Source organism: Mytilus edulis, chromosome 2 (genome assembly GCF_963676685.1).
Source record: "Mytilus edulis chromosome 2, xbMytEdul2.2, whole genome shotgun sequence".
Taxonomy (NCBI): domain Eukaryota; kingdom Metazoa; phylum Mollusca; class Bivalvia; order Mytilida; family Mytilidae; genus Mytilus; species Mytilus edulis.
The window spans coordinates 11,407,603-11,422,155 of NC_092345.1; the positions used below are offsets into that span (position 1 = coordinate 11,407,603).

Sequence of the window (14,553 nt, forward strand, 5' to 3'; positions counted from 1 at the left end):
ATGCTTATAGCCAAAATAGCCAAGGAAAACTAAGAACATATTGTCAGTTTAAAACATCATTTTGTAAAGAAAATTATTTAAATATCTTGAAAAATTTTGATTTGAGAAAAGCTATCACAAAATTCAGGATTTCATCTCATAGACTTAAAATTGAAACTGGGAGATATTCCAAATTAGAAGTTCATCAAAGAATTTGTGATAAATGCGATTTAAATAAAGTGGAAGATGAACTTCATTTTCTTATAGAATGTCCTGTATACTCTAAGGATAGAGACATGTTATTTGATCTGATATTTAAAGAATGTAAAAATTTTTACTCCTTGGATATGGTCAATAAATTTATTTGGCTATTAAACTGTGAGTCTATTAATATTTTAAAACAACTTGGCTATTTCTTATCAAAACACCTGCCTTGAGTAAACATTTATAATATAACACTGGGATACTGTAAGTAATATTTAAAATGTCTAACTTTTTAAAGCATACTGTTTTGTTGTTTTGCTTTATTGTATTTGTAATTGTTTGTAACTATATATTGTCATGAATGTATATGCACTATGCCCCTTGAGGGTACCTCTTTATGGAAATAAAAGATATTCTATTCTATATGTATATGGAGGTAGTGATGCTGTTGGTTGCATTGACAGTTGTAGTATATTGGATTTATAACTTAACTTCTTTATAAAGTTTTTGACTGTTTTAGTTGTTGCATTTGTGTTTTTTTTTTTTTGCCTTACATAAAACTATTGTCGGAAGTATATGATAAAGCGATTAATACATGGCCTTTTCCATATCAGCCTGGGTATCATCCCTCGACCCATATCAGCGCCTCGACTCCGTCTCGGGCTGATATGGGGGTCTCTGGATGATACCCAGGCTGATATGGAAAAGGCCATGTATTAATCTCTATAGAAATACAGAGGGAAAACTTAAGACTATATATACTGTATAGGACTTGGTGTTCACTAAATACGAGAGTTAAAACGATATATAGATCCTTTTTAGAATCATTGTATTTGAATTCCCCGGAATCTATTTGAGTAGCTGTTGATTGAATAAAGGGGTGCACGCTAATGAAACAAATTAAAGCGTCAACCGAACGATATAAATATACACATGACCTAAGGGTTAACCCATAAGAAAGATTAATATTATTCTGAAAAGTGCGGGGAAATCAGGAAATTTAAGTTAAACTTCAAATATATAACAAAGGGAAGAAGACACATCTTGACTATGACAATACAAACTGTACAACAAAAGAGATTCTTTTTGAAATATTTGGGTGGCCCTTAAAAGGGCCTTTGGTTTGTGTTGTTTCTGGAAATAAAATCTATTTCTTTGCAGCTTTCTTGGTGGCCTTCTTTTTTGGTGACTTCCTGGCCTTCTTCTTTGGAGACTTTCTTGCTGGTTTCTTGGCAGCCTTTTTCTTTGGAGACTTTGGCTTTTTGGCCTTAGACTTCGTTGACTTTTTAACTGCAGCCTTCTTACGTGGTGACTTCTTAGCCTTAGCATTGTTAGACTTATTCTTTGAACTCTTCTTTTTTGGTGACTTTGCTTTCCTTGCCTTTTTCTTGGGAGAAGCAGGTGCTTTTCCAACTCGGAAGCTACCAGTTGCACCAGAAGCACCAGCGGAAGTTTTGGGTCTGACTAAAACACCGGATTTCAATCCCTTTGCAAAAGCCAACTTCATTGCAGATCCAAGGTGTGATGTGTTGATTCCTTTGTTGTTAGCCAGGATGTACTTCCTAATGGCTTGGACTGAGGACCCTTTTCTGTTCTTCATTGCTGTGATGGCAGCAACAATCATGGATAAAGTAGATGGCTTCTTTACTCCTCCTGCTGCTCTTGGTTTCTTTGGTGTCTTTCTTGCCTTCTTTGCTGGACTTCTCTTTGGAGATTTGCTCCTGCTCCTGGACCTAGATCGGGATCTTCTTCTACTTGGGCTTGGCATCTTGGTTACTTGCTACTACTACGTCAAAATTTAAGAATGACAACTTCAGCTACAGGTGCTTCCTTTATGTTAATAACGCGGACGTGATAGAGAGCACCCATAGAATTTGTTAATAAAAACAAGGGAAAATGGCGGACATGAAAATTTGTGCTTCCAAGTTCATTTCAATTACAGAAAATTTACAGGTTACAGTATGAAACAGGATATTTTTGACGTAGAAATAACTGGTAAGATCAAATCTTCAAATTCCATAACAAATAACGCACATTTTAAAATTGCGTCGTCATGAAATCGTACGTCGAACTTCTAATTGTTTGTTTCTAAACTCTTTGCTCAGTCAAAGTGAAGCTAAAATGGGAAGAAACCTATGGTAAAAGGGTAAGGAATTGGTTTTACAATGCCAATAAATTATGCGGGTATAATACTTTATTATTTTGGTATAACTTATGAATCCAGTAGGGTTAAAATATTCGAAGAAGCAACATAGGTTTCCAGATACACCAACGCATGTCCGCCATTTTTACTTTGGCAAGTTTCTTTACTGGAGTTGGCACAGTTGCTGTGAAAAAAAAAATCAACCCATATCTTTACTGGATTGTAAATAAAAGACCTTCTCTTTTTTTATTGATTGGCTTCTATGTTTGAAATATTTCCAAAGACTTCGAATTCATGAAAGCCATTTAACTTCAAGTTTTTTTTGTCGGTTTTTTTTTTTTTTTTTTTTTTTCATTTTTAGTTTGTTTTTCGTCGTTATGATCCATTATCAATGACACCAATAAAATTATTTTTTCTTCAAAATTTAACACTATAATTATATATAAGGCATTGGGAAACTCTGGATTCAGAATTTTAAAAAAATATGGCATCTACTTGTCCACAATATTATGTTCATTCTTCAAATTCAGTGGGAGCAGAATATTTTTAAAAATTGAAAGAAAAAAAAAAACCTCCCGCCCTTTCTTGACGTTAAACGGTCGTTTCCTTACAAATCTCCACAATTGACCGAATCGATAAATTACAGAAATTTACAGCTATATATATGCTACTATACAGCCTTCAACGATAGGGACAATGGCTTTTATTAGCCTTTATAAAATTTAAAAACATTTGTTTGTTTTCAAATTAAAATATAAAGTTTTCGACTTGTCATGATAATATAAGTTGTTTTTTGTCAAGACAATTGACTCGGGGTGAAACTATAACTCGTAATCAAAGTGTTTTATTTAATATGGTCCATTTATCTTAATTCTACAGTGGCGGATCCAGAAATTTTCATAAGTGGGGGCCCACTGACTGCCTAAGAGGGGGCCACTCGCTCTGGTCATGATTCAGTGATTCCCTATATAATCTTAAATCAACCAAATTTTTCCCAGAAAAGGGGGAGGGGCCTGGGCCCCCTCTAAATCCGCCTCTGTTCTATGTTTAACAAATAGTTTTTATCGGTAATTCGTATACTTTCACTTTGATCTTACTGCCTAATATTTTCGAGTATCAAGACAAGACAAGACAAGTTTATTAATACACTCAGGCACATATTGTGTGCAATAAGAGCAGCATTATGTAGTATACAAAATAATAAATTGCTCAATAAATATTACAAATAAAAAATAACGCAAACCTTTTATCACTACGGGTGAAAAAGAAGTTTTCAGTATCTGTGAAATAAGTTTAGGATAGTACTAGCGTAGAAATAATTTTTCAAGATAGATTATTGATAGAGTTCATGCACTTCGCACTAATTTGTATAGGCCAGGCTTTAAATTACGTATCAGGTTCGTCAGAATTAATTCTATTCCGCTTCAGCATTTCCCGCAGATTTGGTATCGGACGATTCCATGAGTTAAAATCACTGGGTCGGGTCGAATTAATTAATGGACATTTATCCGATAATTCATCGGCTTCAAAAATTTGGCTGTTTCTGTTCGGTATTTCCTTGCGATCCATGTATTTTGATACTCTGTCATCGTTTGTTTTGTACAATTCTCCTTCTATGAAAAGTTTATCTCTTATCAAAACAGCTTTCTTTCGGTCTTTCTTTGCCTGCTTTAAAACAGGATATAGGCTTTTCCTCTTCTTTTCAATTTTTACAGGAAATTGTGCGCGGACAGAAATGTTTGTCCCCTTTAATTTGTGACAGTTCCTCATGACTAACTGTTTATCTTTCAAAGATACAAACTTAATCATTATATCATAGCAAATGAACCTCATGGTCTTGAGACATCTGAAGATGTCTTGAGACAAATTTCCAAGACGCGTCTCAAGACGGACTTAAAGACGCGTCTTATAGACACCGTGTCTTGAAGACATGTCTTTAAGACATCTTGAGACATATGAAACTGTGTCTTGAGATATGCCTCAAGACACATTTTTGTCACATCCATGTCTTGAGACACTGGTTTAGAATAGTGTTTGGTGTATTTGAAAACACACCACATCCTTTATACTGTGTATGAATTAAGGAAGATGTTTGCCGTAATGAAATCTTAAAGGCAATGAAATTCAAAATAAACCCCCATATAAACCAAATAAATAACTAAACACCCCCCCTCCCTTTCTCCATTTTTTTTAAATCAATAATTAAAAGCAAAATCTTTATGGTTAGTTAAGGTTAGTTGTGGGTTTTCAATAAGTTAGAATTTGACATCTTCAGCTTAGATGTAAATTTAATTTTCAAGTAATATGAAGAAATTTTAAAAAAAAGATGGGAATGGTGGAAATGACAAAACTCATAACTTATTAAGGAACAACAACACTGTGACTCAAAAATCAATGAAAACACAGTCCAAAATGCACTACACAGTAAAGAAGATTGTGTCACTTTAGGGGAGTATGCATCATACAAAAATATTTGAATCAGTACAAGTTTATTCTGTATAAACTTGGTAGAATGATGAATTATGAATACTGGTGAATAAACATGTTTATGCAATTAATTGTGGAAGGAATATTTATAAAAATTTTGTTAAATGCTGAATTTTAATAATGAATGATGAACAAGAGCAACAATTAACTGCAATAAACAATTTGTTGTGTTCAGACTACTGATATCTGCCGGAAAATATCATCATGAATATTTCTGAAATTTCAATTCTATCTTCAAAATAACACAGACACAGCCAATGAATATTTTAACAATAAAAGTTTAAACCCATCTAGAAATAAAAAAACACAGAGCAATTCAAATGTACCATTCTTACAAAATGATACAAGTCCAATATTAATAACACATTGTTGATTTTCCACCAAACCTGCCCAGTCAATGATCAGTTTTAACATTCAATTTAAATCAAAACCTGATCACTTCCCGGAGAGGAGTGGATTATTATAAGTCTAGAAAAGAAACAAAATGAGCAAGCAAGCCACAAGAAACATATATAAAAGAATATATGAAAAATACCAATTTAGAGACTTAACTGACCATTTAAACAATTCAAATTGAGCTCTCATAAATGCCATATAAAGATCCATGTCTGTTCCATAAATTGATGTCCAAAATGACTTCTTTATAGGGCAGGATTCCAAATCTATGGCAGATTTTATGCACTTTTAATAGAAGTCGTCTTATGTTCCCAAATCAATGTCTAGATCTTGGCACTAGTCATGCTAGTACTCTGAAAAAAAAAATAATGAAAAATTATTTGATTTATAATTTTGGTTATCATTCTTTTATCCTCGAGATAAACAGAAAATGATATTAACTAAAGGGAGCTGGCGGGTATAAATCACTTTTTTTCTGAAATATAGGATATTGCTATCTTTTGGTATAAATTAACTTCATCCAATACTTTGTAGAAAATTAAATAAAAATATGGAGTTACCGTTCATTAAGCTCACAATCTGCATTCGAAAAAAGCATGCATTTTTGTTAAGGTTCTTTTTTTCTGTTGAACTAAACAGTAGGAGAAAAAAAGGTATAATCAAAATAAAAAAAGAACCTAATTACAGAAATCACTTAACTATTACAATAGTTTATTTTAAGTACAGATTGTATGAAAAAAAAATTAAAATAGGTCACCGATGAGTTAAAAAAGATATTTAAATTTTAATGAAAAAAAAAGGAATTTTTTCACCAAAGGGAGATAATATTTATATTTTTGCTGAATTGTTTGTACCCTCGAGCCTCCTTAATTCTTAATTGAAATACTAATTTTTCATCAGATCATTGGCAAGGCAATAACTACGAATTGTTGTAATTATTTTTGGTAAACTATTTCCATGACCCAAGTTCAGAACCCCTTCTGTAGTTGTTTGCAATATCTGAATATTTCCGTTAGTCGATTATTCGGATTAAGAACTTGACACATTGTATAAGCAGCTATCTATTGAAGCTTGTATTTTACCCATGTACATACTTATATAAATGTTTTAATTGATTCTGTTGGATGAATTATTGAAATGTTTTCCTCCGACCATTATTTCTTTCTATTAGTTAAATGAATAATTATGATTTGAAGCCTATTTTGTAAGTACTAGCATAGTTTTTCAGCTAGAATTGAATACTTATAAGGTCTACTAATATAAGAAAAGTTTTTAGTAAAATCCAACAGTAATCAAAGTCACTTATAAAAAGTAGATCCTTCCCAGATGCAGGATTCCTAGAAATCATGTTAAAATAAAATTGTATAGTAGGAAGTTACATATATTTATGGTGAAAAAATATCCAAAATATCTTTGGGGTCAGATCATACATTAGGATCTGTCAAAAAAATAAACATAATATATCTGAAAAAATCACAGGTTTTTTTCAGGGTTTTATTCATATTGTATGTAAATATAAATACTTACTTGTCAGAATAGCTCTCTTCTTTCCAAAAACTCAGTTGAACATACATACCAAATTATGGAAATTTCTTTGCTTTAAAAAATCTACAAGTAATCAAAGTGAACACATGTTACAATTTGTCATTACAAGTTATTATTGACCCATTACAAAAATCCCAGCAGCAAACCAAGCTTAAGACATTATATTTTTTGTTCTGTGCATCTGTTTGTTTGTCTGTCTGTCTGTCTCGCTTCAGGTGAAAGTTTTTGGTCAAGGTAGTTTTTGATAAAGTTGAAGTCCAATCAACTTGAAACTAAGTACACATGCTCCCTTTGACATGTATGATGATGATCCTTCTAATTTTAATGCATAGAAAATGATATTTCAGATGTTCAGGTTTCCATTTTTGGTCAAGATAGTTTTTGATAAAGTTGAAGTCCAATCAACTTGAAACTAAGTACACATGTTCCCTTTGACATGTATGATGATGATCCTTCTAATTTTAATGCATAGAAAATGATATTTCAGATGTTCAGGTTTCCATTTTTGGTCAAGATAGTTTTTGATGAAGTTAAAGTCCAATTGACTTGAAACTTGATACCCATGTTCCTTATGTCATGATCTTTCAAATTGCTAAAACAGAGTTTTGACCACAACTTCATGGTCCACTGAGCATAGAAGAAGATAGTGCATGTGGTTCACCTGTGTACTATGGACACATTCTTGTTCATTTATATTGGGATGTGTGTAGGACTGTAGGTATATATGTATAATATAATAAAATAGGAAACATTCAATGGCTCCATGAATGAATGAGGAATGTATCCATGGGACACATATGATGTCCCCACTTATTTTATAAATTTATAAAAGTACAAAAAATGGTAAATTAATAGTGAATTGGCTTCTAGGCACATTAAGTAGGCGTGGCTTGGTTTCCTTTAAAGGGCTTTGACTTATTTGTGAATGTAATATCCCATCAGTAGCCAGCATTTACTGTTGAGTCAAAAACCAGTTATTTTGTATCAATTTTGTTTGTTGTTATTATTTGACGCCATCTTGAAACTCCACTAAATCTGCTCAGACCCAGGGTTGATGATGCGTTAACTCAAGAAGGTTCAAAAGGTCAAACTAGGGGGTTTGGTTGTCAGTCGACAGACTATAGTAACCTAAGTTGGACAATTCAAAGCAGACCCTAAAGACCCGTTGTTGTGTCTTTGACACAATCCAAATTTTCCATTCCCATTTTTTTAGTGGTTTCTAAATCTGTCACAAACGTCTTCTTTGCTCTGCTAATTTCAATTTTCTCTGATCAACATGATCAACATGTATTTTTGTTTGTGGTATATTTTCTCACAAATAATGACAATTGCTGATGAGTCATTAATTGAGAGCAGTATAATTACTCCAATATTCAAAATCTTTATAAGGTGGGATCTTTTTTGTAATACAAATGAGAGTAAAATTTACGTATTATTGATTGAAACTGAAAGGATTTATAAAATCTAGTACTGTTGTTTCACTCTGTTTCTGTAGCCTGGATAATCTTGATAATAGCAGTTAGTTTTCAAGTTTGAATTTATAGTTATACGCTTTCTTTCAACATGTTCAAGGCCTTTTATAGCTGACTTTGTGGTATGGGCTTTGCTCATTGTTAAATGACGTACGAAAATTGTTGAAAATGTTTGTTTACCTTTATATCAGTTGTTTCTAGTTGCTTTTCTATGAGGTTTCTCTTAATCACAAGCACTTCTTCAAGCTTCGAACTTCATATGTTTTGAAGCAGTATGGTTCAGCTGTTTTTCATTATTTTACAAATTAGACTTCACTATCGCTCATGGAAAAAATATTTAGCATAAAGAGCCAACATATAGTAAAATCAGAATAAATTCAAGCCTCATAAATTTTTCTTAATTGATGTCTTGTGTATATATATATATATCTGTGACTGTATCTTACATTAATTTGTAGGATCCTTTACTATAGATAATTTAGCTGATCTGTAACAATAACATCTTCATGCCTTATATATATCATGTACTGTAGTACGCCGCTAGATTAAAACTGACGAGGAAAGGTAACACATGGCCAGCGAGAGCTCTATTTTTGTAGAGCCCAGGTGGTCGTGTGGTCTAGCGGGACGGCTGCAGTGCACGCGATTTGGTGTCACGATATCACAGTAGCATGGGTTCGAGGGAAGAACCAAAAATTTGAGAGAAGCAAATTTACAGATCTAACATTGTTGGGTTGATGTTTAGACGAGTTGTATATATATATATATATATATATAAGTACGTCTGAGTCAGTGACAACCCTACAACAGATGTATCCATCGGATTGCCATCAATGATGGTGATACATGGCTGTGTACATAATGTATATAAAATATATATATATACAACTCGTCTGATACGCCCGACGTCTTGTGTGGAAGTTTTATGCAATATAACCATAAATAGTTTCTGAGGAAGTTTTAAGCAATAACCTTATATCATTTTTGAGACACGGCGGGACATGTGAAACTCCCCACCCTGTTTTTTTTTACAAAAAACTTTTACAAAAAACTAAAATAAAATTTTGAATCAAAACCAAAAAGTATACACTACAGATCTTTAGATTAATATAACAAAGAAGTGTGTAAAGTTTTAAGCAATAATCATAAATTATTTTTGAGATACAGCGCGACATGTAAAAAAACACTCCCCTGTTTTACAAAATACTCAATAGCTCAAAAATAAAATTTTGAATCATCACCAAAAAGTATACAGATCTTTAGATGAATATAACAAAGACATGTGTAAAGTTTTAAGCCATAATCCAGAATCGTTTTTGAGATACAGTGCGACATGTGAAAAAAACACACCCCTATTTTAGTTACGAAGTGCCGTAAGTCAAAAAGTTTAAATCTTATTTTCACCAAAAGTATACAGATCATTTGACCATCATAAGAAACAACTGTACATGTATTAAGTTTCATGAAATTTGGATAAGTTGCTTTCAAGTTAGGGTGCCACATGTTTACGCTGGACAGACAGACAGATAGATAGACAGATGGACGGATACCGGACATTTGTATACCATAATACGTCCCGTAAAAATTTTGACGGACGTATAAAAATGCTTATTTGGGCTCTTTTTGGCCCCTAATTCCTAAACTGTTGGGACCAAAATTCCCAAAATCAATCCCAACCTTCCTTTTATGGTTTTGAAGGCTGTACGGTGACCTATAGTTGTTAATGCCTATGTTATTTTGGTCTTTTGTGGATAGATGTTTCATTGGCAATCATACCATATCTTCTTTTTTATATTATGTTAAAATTTAATAGATTTCTATTTACTTATACTAAAGGTATAGTGCGAGAACCCAATGTCTTCTGACAACGACGACAATGACAACGACGCCAAAGTCATACCAATATACGACCAAAAAATTTTCAGAGGGTGATAGAGCAGATTGGTACCCCGAGAAAACATTGTCAACCGCGGCATTTTGACAGTTAAATAATAAAATCTAAGCCAAAATGTAAAACTTAAGCATTGTATTCAATAACTTGATGTAAATTCAATTCATTGTCTTTTAAATTGTTGATTTTGATTGGTCTGGACGAGAGGGTAACATTGAAAAAAATTGTCACCCACTCAGCTATATGATAGAGTAAAAGTATAAGCCAATCAAAATATGGCATTTTAACGTGAAGTATAATGATTAATTTTGTGATACATGTAAAATCATCATCCATTCTTTACTTACTCTGATCAACTTTTTAAGAAGCTAATCCTTGACTAGTAGTAGTATTGCATTGTACTATATACCTTCATTTATAACTCTCAATCTTTAAAAAAAAAACAATTATGTGATCCTTTTAAAATGGATTTTCAAACTCTTTTGCTGCCTGCTTTCATAAAAAATATGTTTTTGTAAACTGATTTAATAATAATTAATTCATTTTTAATGTCATACTGACCTAATCAGTTCTCTTTTCTCTAACCAATACATCTATTCACACATGTATTCGGTTCTTCTTGAATATTTGGTCCATAGATCATTGCAGTTTCAAATGCCTGGAAAATTTGATAATTAATATGATGAATGAGTAACAATTGGTTGTAAAGTAACAAGTAATTAGTTTTATTTAGTAATTTTTTATAAAAATTATCATGAATATCTGACACAAATGACTAGTATGAATAAATAAAATTTGCCTTTACCATGAGGTCAGAAGTCCTCGAGTTAACATATCGTTATTCATTTATAGAAATATCAAATGGAATAAATTGGGAAAGTAATATTTTAATTTAACCCTTTTATTACTTTAAACCATGGATGGATCAGTGTATTTGTGTGTGAGCTCTGGGTACAAAACTTCAAATCTATCGGTCATAATTTTCAGTGAAAGTTTATAGTTATTCTAATTCTAACATACATGACATATGTATACTTTAAAATCATATCAGTTCTCTAGATGTAGAGCAGACAGACAGACATGACATATGTATACTTTAAAATCATATCAGTTCTCTAGATGTAGAGCAGACAGACAGACAGACAGACAGACAGACAGACAGACAGACAGACAGACAGACAGACAGACAGACAGACAGACAGACAGACAGACAGAACAGACAGACAGACAGACAGACAGACAGACAGACAGACAGACAGACAGACACACACAGACAGAGACAAATAGACAGACAGACAGACACAGACAGAAACAGACAGAAACAGACAGACACAGACTTCTTAAGAAGCTAATCCTTGACTAGTAGTAGTATTGCATTGTACTATACCTTCATTTATAACTCTCAATCTTTGTAAAAAAACAATTATGTGATCCTTTTAAAATGGATTTTCAAACAATTATTATTCGACCGACAGACACAGACAGACAGACACAGACAGACCGAGACAGACAGACACACACAGACAGAGAGATAGACAGACAGACAGACAAACAGACAGAGACAGACACAGACACCGACAGACCGAGACAAACAGACAGACACACACAGACAGAGAGATAGACAGACAGACAGACAGAGACACAAAAACAGACACACAGACAGACAGACAGACAGACAGAGACAGACAGACAGACACAGTTAGACAGACAGACAGAGATAGACGACTGATCACTATAGGGCAACCTGCCTTTCTAATGAGCCCTTATAATTTTGAATTTATATTCTAAATTAAGCAAATTTGATTCATTTAAATAAGTCTCATGTTCAACTGCAGTTTCAAAAGTAAAAAACTGAAACTTCAGATAAAAACCTTATACAAATTATTTATTAATAAAATATCTAAATTTTAATTGAATAATAATTGAAATCTATTAAAACTAACTAGAGTGCACACAATAATTTGTATTGATAGTCCCAGAGGTAAAGTTTACTTCAAATTTAATATAAACTTAACATTACATAATTAACAATGATTCATTAAAATGCAGTCAAGGTCAGATAAACGAAATCAGACACACATGTTCACCTTACAATTATTACATGCAAAAAATATAGTTGGCATACTGTTAATAGTAAACATGTACAAGAAAAGACCAAACAAGGAAAACTTTTAATGAACCATGAAAATTCAGCCAAGGTCAAATGAACCATACCAGACAGACATGTGCACCTTACATTCATTCAGACATCAATTATACATGACCTTCTCACTGAATAGATTCTGAAAAACTGACTTTAATAAAGCAGAAAAAGTTAACATTGATATTCTGAACCGTTAGCCACTAGTCCAATACCCCAGACTAGTATTAATTGATTTGGACTGGTGTAAATATGACCTTATTACTGAATTGTATCTGAGGAACTGACTTAATCAGGAAAACTAAACATTGGCCAAGGATGGAACCATGAAAATGTGGTCATAGTCAGATTAACACTGTCAAACTTACATGTACATGTATTTTACAACCATTCCATACATCAAATTTAGCTGACCTTAAGGTTTATTACTGGTACCAGTACATGTAGTGTCTGAAAAACTAACTTTTAAGCTTGTAGACTTAAACACTAACCAATGAAACATAAATTTGGCCAGTAGTTTTTCTAAATAGAATGGCGTCATATTTTTCATGTTGGGTTCCTTTGAAGCTAACTATACAGTTACTATGGGTTTTTTTCTCATTGTAGAAGGCTACAAAATTTGATTGCCAATAAATAATTGCTTACATATCACCATCATAAGCTGATTGGCCATTATGACAAAAGTGTGTCAGAAATCATATGATACATGTATATATCTGATATACTTCCTCAGTCATAATAACCTTCCATCATTACCGAACTGAACAAAGAAATAACACGATGGGTGCCGTATACAGGGAAGGAAATTCTTACCCTTCCAGACCACCTGATTTCACTCCCAGTTTTTAGAGGACTTCGTGTTGTTTAATTAATATTTATAACTGCTGATGTAAATGTCTTTTGGTTTTGTGAGTCTTTGTTCATGTTGTTTAGGCCATAATAAATAATAGGTTTGTTTGCCTAAACGCTACCTACCCAGAAAAAAGCTGCCTACTCAAATTCTTTTATTGTCCTGATTTGAAGAAGTTTTTTTTAATCAAATAGGCATGAAGACTAATAAACATCTGATACGTAAATTTCTTTTTTTGAAAAGAAAAAAAGAAAATGCCTACCTACCTAGCCACTGTCTCAACCTTAGGGTAGGGTTTGGGCAAACCAAAATATTTTTAAGTGTGGCCTTACTTCTTGGTTTTGATTGTTATTCAATTCTTACATGTACATCCACTCATTTAAACTTTGGTGAATTATAAGCTGTCTCATTTAATAGGAATCATATCTCCTTATTTTATATTGGTGTTACAAAGAATTGTAGAAATATGAGCTGAGGCTCAGTGGCGGATTCAGCCATTTAAAAAAGGGGGGTTCCAACCACATGTCCCCATTCAAATACATTGATCGTCCAAAAAAAAGCGGGGTTCCAACCCCGTAACCCCAACCCCCCTGGATCTGGCACTGGAGCTTGTATGACCATTTGATTCTGACAATGTCTGATGGCAGATTCTGGAAATAAATATTCTGTCCCCCATTATAAGCAATTAGCAAATGTTAAGTTTGAAAGAAATAATCTTGTCTTATCACAAATGAAAATAATAAGTTTTCTGGCCACAAAAAAGAAAAGATTATAAAATAGTTATCTCTGTCTGCTTGCCATATATGCATATAATATTCACACTTATTACTATCATGATTAATAGAATAGTAGAATAGAATACAAAGAGAATGTGTTCATATTACACGGATGCCGCAATCGCACTATCATTTTCTATGTTAAGTGGACAGCAATATTGTGGTCAAAACTCTAATTTGGCATTTAAATTATAAAGATCATATCATAGGGAACATGTATATTAAGTTTCAAGTTAATTGGACTTCAATTTCATCAAAAACTACCTTGACCAAAAACTTTAACCTGAAGTGGGAAAGACGAACGAACAAACAGGCAGAACGACGAACGGACCCTAAGACCAGAAAACATAATGCCCCTCAACTATCGTAGGTGGGGCATAAAAAATGAATTGCTAATCACAGCATCCAACAGTCCAAAGCTTTCAGAGCTGAATAATTAAATTAAGGAGGCTCAAGGGTATAAAAATTTCAGAAAAAAATTAAACATTTGTTTTTCATTACAAATTTTATTTATTTAATGAATGGCTATTATCTATTTTGAATTTATTGAACCATAAAACTAATTTTTGACTCTTCACATTGAATAATCCGCGAAGCGGATTATGTAAAATGTGAAGAGTCAAAATTTTCCCATTCATTATAAATAAATTTCTATTAAAACTAAGGCTCA

General features: G+C 32.7%; 2 protein-coding genes across 2 annotated transcripts in view; one reads left to right on the forward strand and one right to left on the reverse strand.

The window, feature by feature from the left end:
• Positions 1-1,277: 1,277 nt before the first annotated feature.
• On the reverse strand, positions 1,278-1,993 carry LOC139511442 (sperm-specific protein PHI-2B/PHI-3). The gene has a single exon (XM_071298197.1). It carries the CDS (start codon positions 1,949-1,951, stop codon positions 1,331-1,333), a length of 621 nt encoding a protein of 206 aa, XP_071154298.1. The 5' UTR covers positions 1,952-1,993; the 3' UTR covers positions 1,278-1,330.
• Positions 1,994-2,046: 53 nt separating this feature from the next.
• LOC139511443 (protein C10-like) overlaps positions 2,047-14,553 on the forward strand; it is a 46,497-nt gene continuing 33,990 nt past the window's right edge. The window contains exon 1 of the mRNA XM_071298200.1: positions 2,047-2,178. Coding sequence (XP_071154301.1) covers positions 2,145-2,178 — 34 coding nt within the window. The 5' untranslated portion in view covers positions 2,047-2,144. The remainder of the gene's footprint in view (positions 2,179-14,553) is intronic.

Excerpts from the sequence above, each read along its gene's own strand:
- LOC139511442 (XM_071298197.1), bottom strand. The coding sequence starts at position 1,951 with ATGCCAAGCCCAAGTAGAAGAAGATCCCGATCTAGGTCCAGGAGCAGG.